Consider the following 14,944-nt stretch of genomic DNA (forward strand, 5'->3'; position numbering starts at 1 on the left):
AGCTGGAACACCTCAGTGGTATTGGTACCCTTGCTTTGCCCATTGCACACAGTGTCCACACACAGAATCATCAGGCTGTACCAGTAACCAGTGAAAGATGAAGAGGAAGACATATATACCGAGATCTCTATGAGTCTGTGGAATAAGATGTCCCTTGGCTCATAGAAGTCAAACAAAAAATACTGGAAGAGAAAAGCAAGACAGCTGAGCCCCAGGCTTCCAGGCGTCCCTTGCAAGGATGGTCCCAGGCATTTGGTACACTGGTGGTGCAAGGATACAGCCTCTGTCCATGTCACACACTTCATTGTAGAAGGGACAGTTTGTTGACTTCTGCGTTGCTGTGTGCCTCTTTTCCTCTCCCACCTTGACTACAACAAAGGGGTTGATGTTCACCCCCACCAACTTCTGTGCTTCAATTACATTAATCCCAACCTGAGAAAACATGGGAGAAAACCAGCACTCTCCTTATTTTAATCAGCACTCTCCTTGTTTACACCTCCATGCCAAGACTGTTTCAACAATACCAGTATGCACATGTACAGGGCAGTCTCAATGCAGACCTGAACACCTAGGGCAGGCAAAAGCATGGCTGCTGAAATCTGCTACAGCCAGGACAGACCAAAGTAGTATTTGAGATACTTGTTTCTTTCAGACAAGCAAGGAAATAAAGTATAAGAGCCCCAGTACTTTTGACAAGAGCAGACCTTCCCACCAGCACTGTTACCCTCAGTTTCTGATCCCAAGGGGTTGAAAATCCACTACTCCCACATGGCAGGGTCCATAGAGCATCTTGGAAAAGATGCTTTTTGTATCTTCTGTTAATACTCCCCGTTGAATCCTACTGAGATGTACACCATTGGAAAGACTGGAATGCAGCTGCTTACAAATTACTTAAATTTACTGCAACTGCTTATGAGTCTAAGATATGCAAGAAATGTTCTTACATTTGCTCTCAGTACAAGGCCATGGTTAAGGTACAGAATTATTGCCTCAAGAAAATGATGGTAGGAAATTCAACCCTCACAAAAACCTCCTGCTTGGTTGATAGGACCAAATGTGAGCCCACATTTACTTAGATCCAGAAGAGGATTTAAAATCATAGCCATGCTTGGAGACTTGTCCTGAAATCAATTTAGCCTGATGTGAGCTATTCAGCCACAGCCACAGCTTCCTAACAGCCTCCTGGCATGTCCAAGCAAGCCCCTACATAGCTCTCTGGCCCTAGTCATATTCCACAGCTGTCCCTAAGGAAGACAGACAAGGCCCTGGGAAAGATGGCAGGCATCAGCCCTGCCTGGGTACTCTCTGAAGCTCTGCACAGGCAATGTTTTGCAATGGCACATGTAGCTGATTCCCTTCTCCTGTTTATCCACAGCTAACTGCATGGGCTTAGTGATACTGTGTCCAGCACTCATGGATGCAGTCCATTCACGGAATATTACATCTTGCCCAGCAAAGTCACACAAAGCATGATGGTATTCATGTTAGAGGCCTTGACAGAGTATGTGGCAATTGGAGAAGCTCAGGCCTTCAGCAAGGCAGTAAGGGACTGGCTGTAGGGCCAGAGGCAGCTAAGGGGACATGTACCCAGTGCTGCAGTACCTGGAAACTCTGTGGCGTTGGGATGGCAAAGAGGTCTCGTGCAGAGCAGAGTCTGGAGCAGCTGCACAGAAAAAAGTCCAGGTGAGCAGCTTGTCAACATGGACCTGAGTATGTCCCCACCAAGGGAAGCAACGGAAAACCTCACAAATAATGGCCCATTGCCTTGGGAATGAGCAAATCCCCAACATACCCATTGCTTTCAGAGATGCAAGTTTTCTGACATTTGGCCAAAGCAGACTGTCATGAGCTGCAGGATATGGCACTTTCTACACCAGGACCCAAGCAAAGGCAAGAAAGAAGAGCATGACATGGATACCTCTTCACAGGGCTGAAGATAGTGCCCGAGGCCCCAGTCTCAGATGTATAATAGAAATCTTCTTCCTCTTCCTCTTCTTCATCAGTCTCCAGACCTTTTGCCAGCTTCCTGCCTAGTGCAGCAGCCTTCTTGTCCAGTTCCTTCACTCTCAGCCACTCAGTAATCCTGCAAGCCCTGCCCCATGCCATGAGCCAGACAACTGGGCTGTGCGCTGCCCTCCACCCAGAAGGGTGAGCCAAGACATTTAAGGGCTACTTACTCCAGCTGCTCAAATTCAGGATTGTGGATGATTAACTCTGAACTGTAAAAAACAAAATATGTTTTTCTCTAAAGACCAGTGTGCCACGGCTGTTCCCTGATTCATTTAAGTAACAGTTCCTCAGCCTCTCTCCTGCTTATTTCTTGGCAGTGAGACAGAGTGAAAATTTAACAGGGTAGAAATCTGTTTGGATTTGGGTGAAATGTGCCACTTGGAGCTTGATAAATATGTTGTTTAGTCTGGTAACTGCAGCACTAGCCAAACTACCTCAGCTAAGGAGAAAGAATGCAAATTTCCACACTAAAAGATAAGAGATAAGAAAGACTCCTCGGAAACAGACAGGGCACAGTGACCCAGGAGTTCTTTCTGTACTTTCTGACAAAAACTGAGTACAAGTGTAACTAGCTGTAAATGTAATGTGAAATCATTAGAATGACTATGCCTTAACCTATTGTGAAATTCTATGCATATGGAAATTAGTAAGGGTAATAAAAAAGGATCAGGAGTTCTCAGAGGTATGCATGTCCATTGAAGGGCAATGAGTCCTGACATGAGTCCACAGCACTGTGAATAAACATACCGTTCCCTACAAATCTTCATTGGAACTGTGGGGTTTGATTTTTCATCCCTGCTGAAATGCAGGGACACCAGCAATTTTTTCCTAAGCTTATCCACTGTCCACCCCATGTGTCTGCTGTTTTCCCTCTAGTTCTACAAGCGACATTTTGTAGGCCTTAATGCTGCCTGTCATCCTGTCTGCCCAGAAACCTACAACTCCCCTGGCTTTGGGGCAGTACCAGCATGCAGGGTGCATGGACTTGCTGGAGGCCAAAACCATGCTGTCTGCAACTTTGCAACCACAAGCCAGGAAGGCTGCAGAAATGCTCTCAAGGCTCTCCTAGGGAGTCCCAGGACTCCCACCAGCTACAGTGGATCATTGCAGTCAAAGGCTCATTGTGATAACAAAGTACCTCTTTATCCAAGAGCCCTGCTCCCTTATTGCTGCTGTAGAGTTGAGACACATCACCCTGTTCGGAAGTGCAGAGAAAATGAGGCTGGATTGCATCCCAAAGGCTGCCACTAACAAAGACAGCTGTACAAACTGCCTGGAAATTTGCTCTTCCTAGGATTTCCATACCTGTCTTTCATAAGATAGACAAAATCCTCTTCAACCCACGTCCCCAATGAGCTATTTGGAAGCTGATAGCACAAATCCAACTCAATGTAGATCTAGAAAGCAGAAAGTGAAACAGCCTGAGAGCTTGGTAGCCATGAAACAATGGCAGAAATGTCACAAAAAAGAGAAATGGCAGCACAGAAGAAAAAAAGAAGTGAGAAGCTGGTGGAAAGATGCAGAAGAAAGGTGGTCACGTCCCCACAAGAAGCATATTTGTACCAGACTCCCATTGTCTGCATCCATCAACAAGCTAGACATAACAAAACTCCCTCCTCCACAGCTTCTCAATCTCCATGTTTCATTGAGTAAAAGCTGGCTCAAGGTTACAAACCTACCATAAAGAAGCCCAGAGAATCGCCTCGAGGCATTTTTGACAAGGGAACTGGGGAGAGCCCTGCACAATAACAAGCAGGATTTGGAGCAGTCTCTCTGGAGGAGGCACAAGACAGCTGGCAGAGCATCCCTAAGAGCAACAGCTTGGATTAAAATGCTGGAGAAGCCACTAGTACATCAAAAGGCTGCATCACAAGATAAAAGGAAGGACAGCCAGAGAAGTACAGAGCACACTGGGTATTGGCACAGCCAACATAGGTCTGAATAGCCTTGGTCTGCAGGTGGCCAGCCTGATCTCAAACCAACATAAACACAGATGATTTCCCAGCAGAGGCCAAAAACACTAGCATGGAGGAGATCACGCCTTAGTAGGCTGAAGGGGATGGTTAGTAGGTTGTAGGCTCTGGGTTCAGAGCTCAAACCCTGGAAAATACACATTTCTGGGAAAAAGAAATGCAGCCCAAGAAATCAGTATGGTGATCAGGAAAGGCAGCAGCAAAGGCTGGAGGGTGCAAAAGCCTGAGACGAATCTGTATGAAAAGCTAAGGCCCTAAAAACACTCCTTCAAATCACCAGGAGAAGAAGGGGTGCAAGTAACTCTAGTCCCAGAAGAGAACAGGATTTGGACTAGCAGGAAGTCAAATAGCTTTATTCACACTTTGCTGAAGAAGCAGCCTCTCGCTTGGCATCATGTCTCTTCCAAGCTGAGCTGAGGGGGTCCCAGGCTGCTCTTGGATGAGCAGTCTTGCCTGCCCTGTTTCTATCCCCTGCAACTGTTGTGCAGCCAGGGTTACACACTCCAAAACTAACCCGGCAAAACTGAATGTGGTTGGGTTTTGGTTGGAGCAGCTCATCAGCATATGTGTTGCTGTTAGCACAAGGGAAGAGACACCTGGCACAAAGGGCTGGGCCACAGCGTAGCTCTGACCATACACAACAGAGTTCCTTCAAACCATCACCAGCATCATGAGGTGAGTCTCATCCCTGTCTCTTTGCTGGCATGAACGTTTATCCAGTGAGGTGCATGGGCTAAAAATCATCCTGGAAATGGACAATTTCTACCTGGACCTGCTCCATGATCCAGGAGTCCAGTAACACCAGCAACCTGTGCCTGTGACACTGAGGCTGGTGGTCTGGTGGCCACAGAGCTTGTATATCATGTGCCACCATGTGGTTTAGTCACACTGCCTGTGTGAAGAGCAAGCACCTTGCTGCCTCTGCCTCTGCTCTTCCTGCCTGCCAGCTGCCCTGGGACAGGTCTGGCAGCCTGGAACCCACTGAGCTGTGCTTGCATACCCAGCTGGCAGGAAACAGTTCATTTTAGGGTGGTGTTCATCTTCTACAAGTGCAAAGGACCGACTGAGTCCCAGTGGCAGGGCTGGAGGAGAGCAGGACCCGCAGAGCAGAGGGATAGTCAGGTGTCAGCAACACTCATGCTGTCCCAGAAAATCATTAAACCATCCAGTTAGTGCTAGAGTTTAACCCAAAAGCTTGCTGGGGGTTCCAAGGCACCCTACCACCTTCCACCTCACTCCATCACTACAGCAGTTCCTACACATGCACTTCATGCTGCATGAAGCAGAGTTGATGACACTTCCTACATCCATTGCCCAGACTTGAGGTTTTATGAAGCCTCCCTCAGCTCATTCAGGCCCTTGGCAGTTCTCCAGGAGCCCCAGCCCAACCCATGCATTTGTAGATGCTCCTAGAAATTTCTTGGTGGATGTGAAGTGTCTGTGTCCCTGTGCAGAGATGGCACAAATGCCATAGTGCTTCCAGCTCAAACAGCATGTTGGATTTCCCATCAGTCCCCAATCCACCTGGGGTATACTACCTGAAGTTTCCCAAAAAGCCTTACTGACTGCTAATAGCCAGGCTGTCCACAGAAGACTTACACCAGTGACTCTGTTGCTCATGTCCACAAGGGACTCATGCAGGATTAGCCTTCCAGGTCATCAGGTGCTGAAGGCTGAGGACAAGGGTACCGAGCAGCCTGGTGAAAGGAATGAGGGATTTGTCTTTACAAACTGTGCATTTGCTGGTAGATAAAACTAGTACTGAGAGATAAAAGAAACAATGGGAAGGATTCCACTGATGGAATGAGAGATTTGTCTTTACAAACAAACTGTAAGTTTGCTGATAAATAAAGTTAGATACAGAGATATGAAAGAAGAACCATATATTCCACAGAAATTCCATTTGACACAAGGAAAAAAAAGAGGAGGTATATAAATTACAAGGGAGTCTTAGGTATTAGACATTTCAGGAAGTCTGTACCTCTCAAGTACGTCAGCCAATGGGGAAAGAGAGAGGGAAATGTGGCTGGGAAATCTGGATAAAAAGGAGGCTGCGCCCTCTAACAATATGAGAGACTCCATGAAAAATGCCCATGATCTCTCCCTTTATTCAAATAAAGTTACAGGACTCCTTTGTCTCCTTTTTGGACATAAACCTCTGGTGTTTGTGGATTAATTTTCCTAACACTGGAATAAAAAGGGAGACTGCAACAACACTGTACATAGCATCCTGGGGAGTACTGGGACCTCCACTCTCCTACTCACAGCCCCTCTGAGCTGCCCTGAAGTGCTTTCCACAGGGAGTCTGGCAGCTGAATACCTGAGACTGACCCTGCAGCAAGTCCTGCCTTTTCCCAGACATGCCCAGGCAGATACTTGCAACTGAGCTGCCACTGATGATTAAAGGCTTGTGCAAATCCAGACTCATGGAGTGCAAAGGAGATCTCCCCTTCAGCAGAGTTTGGCTTCACGGGAGCCAGTCTGTGTCTCAGCACCCAGCAGAGCTGGGTGGAATCTTCTCAGAAAAAACTGGGAAACAGAGGCTTTGCACAAGAAAATACAGAAATAGGACATAAAGCTATGACCACAAGAATGTCTGCAGCAAGTCAGGCCAAAATTTACCTACTCCAAAGTAGCTTCTCCCTGGAGAAGGGTCATCTGGCTCCCTGCAAGTGGCAGTAAGGCATGCAGGATTGGCATTTGCAGTCCTAACCCTGGCTTGTGTGTCACTGTCTGCACCCATGTGTACGTGGACCTCCATCTCCTCATGGTATCTCTGCTGGCAGCCAAGCTAAGCCCTGCATGAAGCAGAACTTCCCAATGCCAGCTGGGAACCACCACTGGAAGAGACTACCCAGGACTCAGACAAGAGGAACTGCTCCCCACACATCTTAATTTCAGCTGTGAGCTGTTGATCTCTTGTATTCCTTCCTTCCTCCCTTTTCTCTGAGACACAGAGCCTGTCCAACTTCCTACCCCCAAGGAAGGAGTCTGTCTCTCATCCTCTTCCTTTCCAGCTTTGCCAGCTTGATGCTGCTGCCACAGAAAGGATGCAAACACAGAAGTTCAGAGACCATAAACATATACAGCAATGTAACAAGTTTTTCCCTTCTGTCTTTCCACACTCTCTTTCTATTTAATTTTTACCATCCTAGTGCAAAGACCAACTGCTTTTGAACTGTACTGTCTGTCACTTGCTATTATGCTGCTCCCCAGCAGTGGAGGTGTGTGGATATAGTCTCAATCCACTCATTTCCCACTAGACTCCTTTGCTTCAGGCTGTCAGGCCCTACTGTTTTGTTACTATTTATGGTATCTCTCTGTCCTGCAGCAGTTTCTATTGACATTTCAGTCAGAGACAATTCCTCTGATCCAGCTCCCATAAGAAAAGCATCCAGGAAATAGTGACACAACATTCTGCCACGCTTTCTGCTTTGTCCTCATCAGTGTCTCACATGTGTTGTGCTCATCTGTTTTCTCCATGCCCTCTCTGGCATCTTTGAAAAGATTTACATTATTAGCTGTATGCAAACATATTAGGTTTGCTTTATTAGCTGGTGTATTTTCCTTCAGTTCTTAAAATTTGCTTATCAGAGCTGGCACCTTTCCCTGCATCTTCATGTTTCATATGTCCTGAAGGACATGCCTCTGCTGCCTTTCTTGCTCCACTACTCAGTCTGTCACTTCTATTCTTGGGTTTCCCTGCAGTGTTTTACAACTGTTGGATAACCACTGAGTTCACAATGTTGTGCCTGTACCGCCTGGAAGCATTTTAAATTCTGGCTGATCTTTTAAACTGAAATTGCTATCTTATTAAAGGTTAAGCCATAACACAATGCATTCAGGGCTTTTCTACACCAACAGATAATGTTGAATTTGGGTGCAGCATGGTCACAGTCACCACAAGGATGTTCAGGATGGCAGCAGATCCTGTCTGCAGCAAGACCTGCCTTTGTAGCTGTTTTTTAGGGCCTCATTTAACCTTTGTCCCAGCTGAGGGTCTGATCTGGATCCTTTATAGTCCCTCTTACTGCTGGCACAACTAAATCATTCCCCTTATTTAACTTAATATACAGAGCATTGCTGCCCCACCAGAACAACCAGCTCCATTCTTCCTCTATAAGTGGCATTCTGCTCATCTTCCTTCCATCAGATTTTCAATAAATGTTTTCTACTGCCAGTAGATTATGTAAAGACCAGTATGTCTTCTCCCCCATCTCTACTGATCACCCCAACAATCAAAGGACCTACCTGTTACTGAAAACCTTGCTGCAGTTGTAAACCTTAGTGGACAGCATTTCACCCATGACAAGCTTCCCATAGTGAGGCCAATGAAAGAGCTGCAAACAAATGGAGCAGGAAGGGATGACAACTTATTCTCAGACACACTTTCCCATGTCTCATGGCTGGTTAGCTCCACTGTGAGGTGACAAAGTCCATGGACGTGATGAAAAGCAGCTGTGATGGGAAGGTCCTTTCCTCCTGGCCAGGCATAGAGCTGAAGCGATACGCGGAATAAATAAATAGACTCCACAACTCAATGTAGTTATGAAGTGGGTATGTATGACAGCGCCCGGCACAAGTGAGATAGCTCTCCAAAATCTTGTGCCCCGAGCTGGAGTTTGTCCCACAATTTTATTCACAAAGGTGTTCCATATGCAATACATTACACAACTTTTCTATGCATATTCAACCCCTGGCCCCGCCTGTCTTCGCCTCTCATGCTAAATAGGTCCACGCCCTTCTGGGCATGCGTGGTTTTTTGTGGTGGTCTTTACGGGGGTCTCTGATGGCCTTTTGAGGCTGAAACCATAGTCTTCTTCTGCATTGAACTTTTGAACTCTTCTCCTCTGCGCATGCGCTTTTGGCCTTCTGCTCTGTTATCTGGATAAGTCCATCATCCTTGACAGAGGGGCCACCTTATCTGAGTTCTTTGCATTCCTGGTCTTCTCTGGTATTTGTCTTTTTGCAAGAAGCTTTAAAGAAATTTTTTTTCCTATGTCTTTTGCGCCATGGCAGAGGTTTCTTAAAATTCAACACATGATTCTACAAACATGATACATTCATTTTGATGCATTCATTTTTGATACATTCATTTTTGATACATTCATTTTGTTAGCTCAAGTGATCTCTGGAAGATCTCTTATTTCAGAGCCCCTCCAGCAATACAGAGCCACAGGTCAGCTGCTACAGAAGTTAGAGCAGCACCACTCTAGAAAAGGATGCTTGTGCCTGCTGGGTCCCTGAGCTGGCAGGTTGTGGAGTGAGACAGAACATGGGAATGTACAGAGGTGTTTGCAGAGAAGTGATCACCCAGGCAGTGAGTCAGCTGGCTTAGAGAAAAGCTGAACTCTGAGGCTTCAACTTACCACACATCCAAAACAGTGGCTGTACCTTCTGCTCCCCACCACTTTCACTGCCTTTCCCCAGGCAGCACATTGGCACTGGGACCTGAGCAAGGGACAGGTGGGAACCACCCACTGGCACAGCACAGGTGAGCTGTCACCAATTTCAGTGGGAATGGCACTGTAGAAATGGATATGCTTCCCAGGCCACCCCCATCCTTGCCCCTGCACACACACGCATATGCACACATATATGCACTCAAACACACAAGTCCCACTGCTGCCTCACAAGGCATCGACTGCAGTGACAATCTGGCTTTTTGAGGGCAGGCGGTGCTTTGCCTTCAGCTTTGATATGCCCAGGCTTCCACACAGTGTCACTTAGTTGAATTTCAGTTCCTGGAGCTTGTACACATAGGTCACATACAAAATGTGAGGGATCCATCTGCCCCTCTGAGTAGACTGGAAGAAGGAGACAGCAGAGAAATTCCCAGAAAACAGTCTAATGGAAGATGTCCCTGCCCATGGTGCGGGGGTTGGAATGAGAAGATCTTCAAAGTCCCTTCCAACGCAAACCAATCTAATTTTATGACCAAGACACTGATCAGTTCCATCCCAGTCCCATATGCTCCACATGATCCTAGTTTCCTCATCTCCTTGAATATGGCCTCTGGGCCACGGCAGACCTTTCTTGTCTTCTGGGTGAAGCCTTGAGAATAAGAGAGGAGGTGTAAGGTGCTGGCAGGGGAAGGAAACCCCCAGCCTTAAATCCCCAAACCTCCACCCTCCCAGCCACCTGGATCCCACCTCAAAAGCTGAGATGGACCTGCCGCTCGCCATGGCCCGGCAGCTGGGAGAGCTGCCAGACACTGATGTTGAGCGCCATGGAGCTCGTGGAGGGCCCTGCTGCCCCTCGCTCAGCTCAGCCGTGAACCGCCCAGAGTGACTCAACCCCGACTCACCGAGCTGGTCCAGCCAGACACTTCACACGCCAGTGGCCCATGGGCAGGGCAGCTCCTGATGAGGGACACAGGGAGGAGAGGGAAGCCCTGGCTGTACCGCCTCTGTCCCTCAACCCACGGCACTGGGCTGAGCCCCCCAGGATGCACCTCCACCGGCTGAGAGACACCAGAGGAGCACTGCAGGAAATGGCCCGAGAAGCGAACCCATCACATGGCCACGCTTCAGCTGGTGCTTGGAAGGACATGGGCTGCTGAATTCTGAACTGAGAGATACCAGCTGCAAATACAGAGCCTGACTCTGCTTTCAGCTCCAGCTCTGCACCTTCCCCAGCACAAAATCACAGGTCCTGTGGCTAAAACCCTCCAAAACAAACAGGCTTAGGCTCCTCTGACAGGAGGGAACAACACATGCTCAGCAGCCTCCTGAGCCTACTCAGTGGAGGTAGGATGACAGAGCACTTTGGGACAGCGGCTGCACCCCATGTTATAAGTTAAGGCGAATAATTTGATTCAGCCTTTTAAGATCAATTAATAATTTTATTAATTACAGCAAGCGATAGCAAGCAAAGAGCGCTGGGTGCAGCTGGGGAGTCTGGCTCTGCCAAGAGCTGACAACCTTCCTTCTCTTCAGTCCCTTTTTATCCTTTTTTTTTTGGTATCTTCTCTGCGTCGTGCTGGCAACAGTTGATTTCACAAGAGGGGTGATGGGTCTCTTCCGCTGCGGTTATCAGTTCCAGCCAGTCCTGCAAGATCATTTTTTTTTCCATATATAGTTATCACATTGTTTTACAGCATTTGCTTGCAGTTACCTAGCCTTGCCTAATCCTGCAAGTTCCATGCCCTGACCCCCACCCTTTTCCTCTACCCTAATTTCATACTCTTGATGAACAAGCAAGTCAATGCAGTTTTTCACACCCTAGCTGCCAGATCTCTGCAGGGCAGAGACAAGCATCAAAATCCACAGGCAGTGGGACAGGAGCTACATCTGCTCTGCAGGGTGTTGGCAACCTCACAAGGAGGGGGAGGAGGGAGGCCTGGGGCACATAGTGCCAGAAGCTGGCTGTGCTCCCTGCTGCAAGCCCCCAGACCTAATCAGCTTATCCTATCTACTCGAGAGCTGATTGAGATGCCAGAGCTCTTCCAAAGCACAAATTCAGACCAGATTAAAGCAATCAAACAATCATGAGATGAACAGATTTTGGAGATTTCTTTCTCTTGGGGGTCTGGTTCTCCCTCTCAGCACCCAGTACAAGACATAAATTCCAGAGGAATTCCACCAGTTGACACTGGTGTTCACCCAAGGCTATGCTAAATTCTTGGACTTAGAGAAACAGAACAGAGATACAAAGAAAAGAGGGGTGGGAGCTTGGGGTTGTGTGGTGTGCACATTGGAAGGCGGTCTGTCTTAGGTGATTAGGGAAGTCTGTACTTCACAAGTACTTCAGCCAATGGGGAAAGAAAGAGGGAAATTTGGCTGGAAAATCAGGATAAAAAGGAGGCTGCATCCTCCATCATTTTGAGAGACCTTATGGAAAATGCCCCATGATCTCTCCCTTCATACAGGACTCCTCTGTTTCCTTTTCAGACATAAACCTCTGGCATTGTGGATTCATTTTCCTAACAAACATGAATATATAAAATCTTTGGGCCTGAGGACTTCTGGCACCACCACTTTGTGAAAAACGCCAATCACTTGTTTTAAAATGTTAAAAGTTTAATAGTAATAAAATACTTATAAAATAGTAATAAAAATTAGAACAATAAGAATTTGGACAATAAGAGTTAGGACAATAAAGGACAATAAAAAGCAAAGAATTACAGACGTCTGGGTGTCTGGCACTCTGCCATAGAAACACACCTCGCTAACAAAGGATTAACCCTTAAAAGCAATAGACTGTTGCATATTCCTATATCTCATACATGATGCAAACATTCTTTTCAAACAAAGGATATCCTCTGCTTAATTTCTGCCTCCTCCCTTCATCTTATAAATCAATTTCTTGGCTCCTAGAAATCTGGAAGAAGTCTGAACAGTCCAAATAAGGAGGCAATAATTTTTCTCTTGGAATTTTGGTGTCTTGTTGCTGTTATCTGTATGCAAAGACTTTCTTGGTTATCTTACCCATTCCTTGAGCTAGTTATAAAAGGTATCTTACATCACATAGTTTCTATTTTAATATTATGCAATAGCCTAAAAACTATATTTACCATACTACTTTTAAAGGATTAATACAGTGCTACAAAGAAATTAATATAACTTTCCAACATAACACACATAGTATTCCTTTTAATATTTGCAAAGAGCCAATCATATAATGTGCATTTTTCACAGCTTGATAGATTTGGAGAAGGACCAGAACTTTGACAGGACTGGTACCATCACCCTGACCAACAGGGTGCCAGGTTGTATTCAGTCGCTGTGGGTTAAAACCAGTTTTCTCTGTATTATTGTATTTATCATAATCTCTTTAATAAATTGTATCTCTGACCTATAATCTCTCTTAAGGTTGTTGAGTGGGGTTCATTTCTCACACCAGTTTACTTTCAAACCAGCATGATCACACAACAACGAAACATAGCAGACTTGACAGCATTTGGCACCACTTCTGTGAATCCAAGTAAGTCAGCTCATCAGTTTAGAACAGACAGAAAGCTCAATGTGCTGACCCCACATCCAGTCATAGGTCGAGTGGAGGAGTGCAATTTAGGCAGTTTAATGAGACATCCAGACCATCAAATTATGCTGCTGCTGAGAGGATCCAGTACTTGCTCAAAGCTGGTCAGAAGACAGCACCTCTCTATGGACTTTCTGTGGCTTCCTTAAACACCTGGAGCAGTATCACCACTACACCCACCTGAAGACAGTGCCTCATGTTTAGCAAAACTGTCTCATGTGTATTTTAGACCTCAAGAAGGGCCATTAACCCAACCAGCTATCCAGGCAAACAAGGCATTAATCTCCCACTGCCTGCTGGGTAGTGTAGCATAACCTGGCATGAAAAGCCATCAATATTTATTGCCACATGTCCAGGAAGCATAAGGAACCCTCCCCACTGAGCTCCCACATGCAAAAGATTTTGATTTTTTTCAAAGCCCTGAGGCTGAAATACCTTTTGGGATCACAAGTATAAAGGTGCTTATTTAATCTTGGTGAGGGTAAAAAGACTTTTGGGGTGTTCCCTGTGCTCACCGGGAAGATAAATCAAGCCAGTTACTGGGGGACACAGAGATTGTGCACAACACATTGTCCGGAGGAAAATAACCTGACCTCTCCTCTAACTTGAGTCATGCCATCAATCTGCATTCCAGCTACACCCAGGGCAGCATGTGGCAGTAAACAGACCTACCATCCTTCCCCCAAAGTGCCCAGCAGCTGTCTGCATTTTCTCTAAATCCTGGAGCCCTGAGGAGAGTAAAAGACAGAAAACAGGCAAAATTCTGCCATACTAGGTCAGGAGCTTCTAAATTTAGCTTCCCATGGCTTTTCACCCACACCCATGCAGCTCTTGCTCCTAAGTTATAACTACAAGACTTGTGTCCCTTGCTCACATTTCAGCCATTTACTTGTGGGCAAAGAGCATCTCCTTCAAATTCTGGTCTGCTCCCACAATGGGAAGTTCCTCAGACCTGTCTCTATAACTTCTTGGCCTCTTCCTCCCCACTCAGACCTGCCTCTACCACTTCTTGGCCTCTTCCTCCCCAAAACAGGAAAGGTCTCTTCTACCATAAATGAGCCCTATACCTGAAGATACCTCAGCTTGCTGTAGGACAGTGACTTCACTCCTTACAGGGCAGGCACAGAGGACTCACTCCCTTTTGCATGGGAGCTGGCAGAGGTTTAACTAGGAGCAGCAAATTCGGCTTCAAAACTTTTTGTGTGTGTCTCACAAAAAGAAAACAGCCTTAGATTTCTTGCAAGAATAACAGAGAACTCTGTCTACAGGCTATAAGCAGCTGAAAACACAAGTGAAGGATGTGCTCAACCAAAAGAGCAGTTTCTCAGAGACAACTTGGCAGTTTTCCTCCCTCTCTTCTGCACCTGTAACACATTTCAGTCATGAGACGTTGCTTGGTTTCCTTCAAGACTAAGTCTTGAAGTACAAGATTTAGTGCAAGAAGTGCAAGAAAATGGGGTGCTGCAGGTTAGGTGTCAAGAAATAGAGTCCAGCTTTCTCTAGAGGAAGCTGGCTGTTGTTTATGTACCATGAGAAAACATATCATGGTCAAAATAGGTTTGAATAAAAAACTAAAATATAATCATCTTAGCTCAGCAATGGTCCTGACCCCACAGCCCCTCAAGCACAGTCTACGTAATGGTAGATGGGGTGCGGCTTCCTCCCTCATACATTAGCAGCTAGAGCGCAGCGACCCTGAGTGCAGCAAACAGGAGCGGGCAAACAGGGGTGAGGCAGGCCTCTGAAGGCATGGCACGCCAGTTTGTGTGGCAGTTTGCACAAGCAGGGCAAGCAGCCAGGGTTGCAGGCTTTCCTGCTAATAAGGTGTGCTGTGTATTGTTTGTGATGTTTCTGTTGGTTGGTTGGTTTTAGGATTCTGGTAGTAGTGGTTTTTATACGATCAAAAACTGTAGTCAGTACGAGTGTATGTAACCAGATGGAATGCTCCAAAAAGGATGCGTCTGTTCAGACCCATTCCT

At 46.4% G+C, this 14,944-nt stretch overlaps 1 protein-coding gene and 1 pseudogene across 2 annotated transcripts; both read right to left on the bottom strand.

Annotated features, from left to right (window-relative positions):
• Positions 1–37: 37 nt before the first annotated feature.
• On the bottom strand, positions 38–8,593 carry LOC146765685 (fer-1-like protein 4). Its single transcript, XM_085557701.1, has 3 exons — positions 1,919–8,593; positions 1,603–1,663; positions 38–432 (listed from the first exon to the last, which is right to left on the bottom strand). The coding sequence occupies exons 1-3, from the start codon at positions 2,104–2,106 to the stop codon at positions 169–171; spliced, it is 513 nt and encodes a 170-aa protein (XP_085413827.1). The 5' UTR covers positions 2,107–8,593; the 3' UTR covers positions 38–168.
• On the bottom strand, positions 2,095–10,214 carry LOC146765686 (fer-1-like protein 4; annotated as a pseudogene). The gene is made up of 5 exons (XR_014949726.1): positions 10,155–10,214; positions 8,235–8,323; positions 5,583–5,680; positions 3,316–3,407; positions 2,095–2,219 (listed from the first exon to the last, which is right to left on the bottom strand). The product of XR_014949726.1 is annotated as a fer-1-like protein 4 (transcript).
• Between the last annotated feature and the right edge of the window lie 4,730 nt (positions 10,215–14,944).

The sequence above is a fragment of the Lonchura striata genome, chromosome 20 (genome assembly GCF_050655825.1).
Source record: "Lonchura striata isolate lonStrDom1 chromosome 20, ASM5065582v1, whole genome shotgun sequence".
Classification (NCBI taxonomy): Eukaryota; Metazoa; Chordata; class Aves; order Passeriformes; family Estrildidae; genus Lonchura; species Lonchura striata.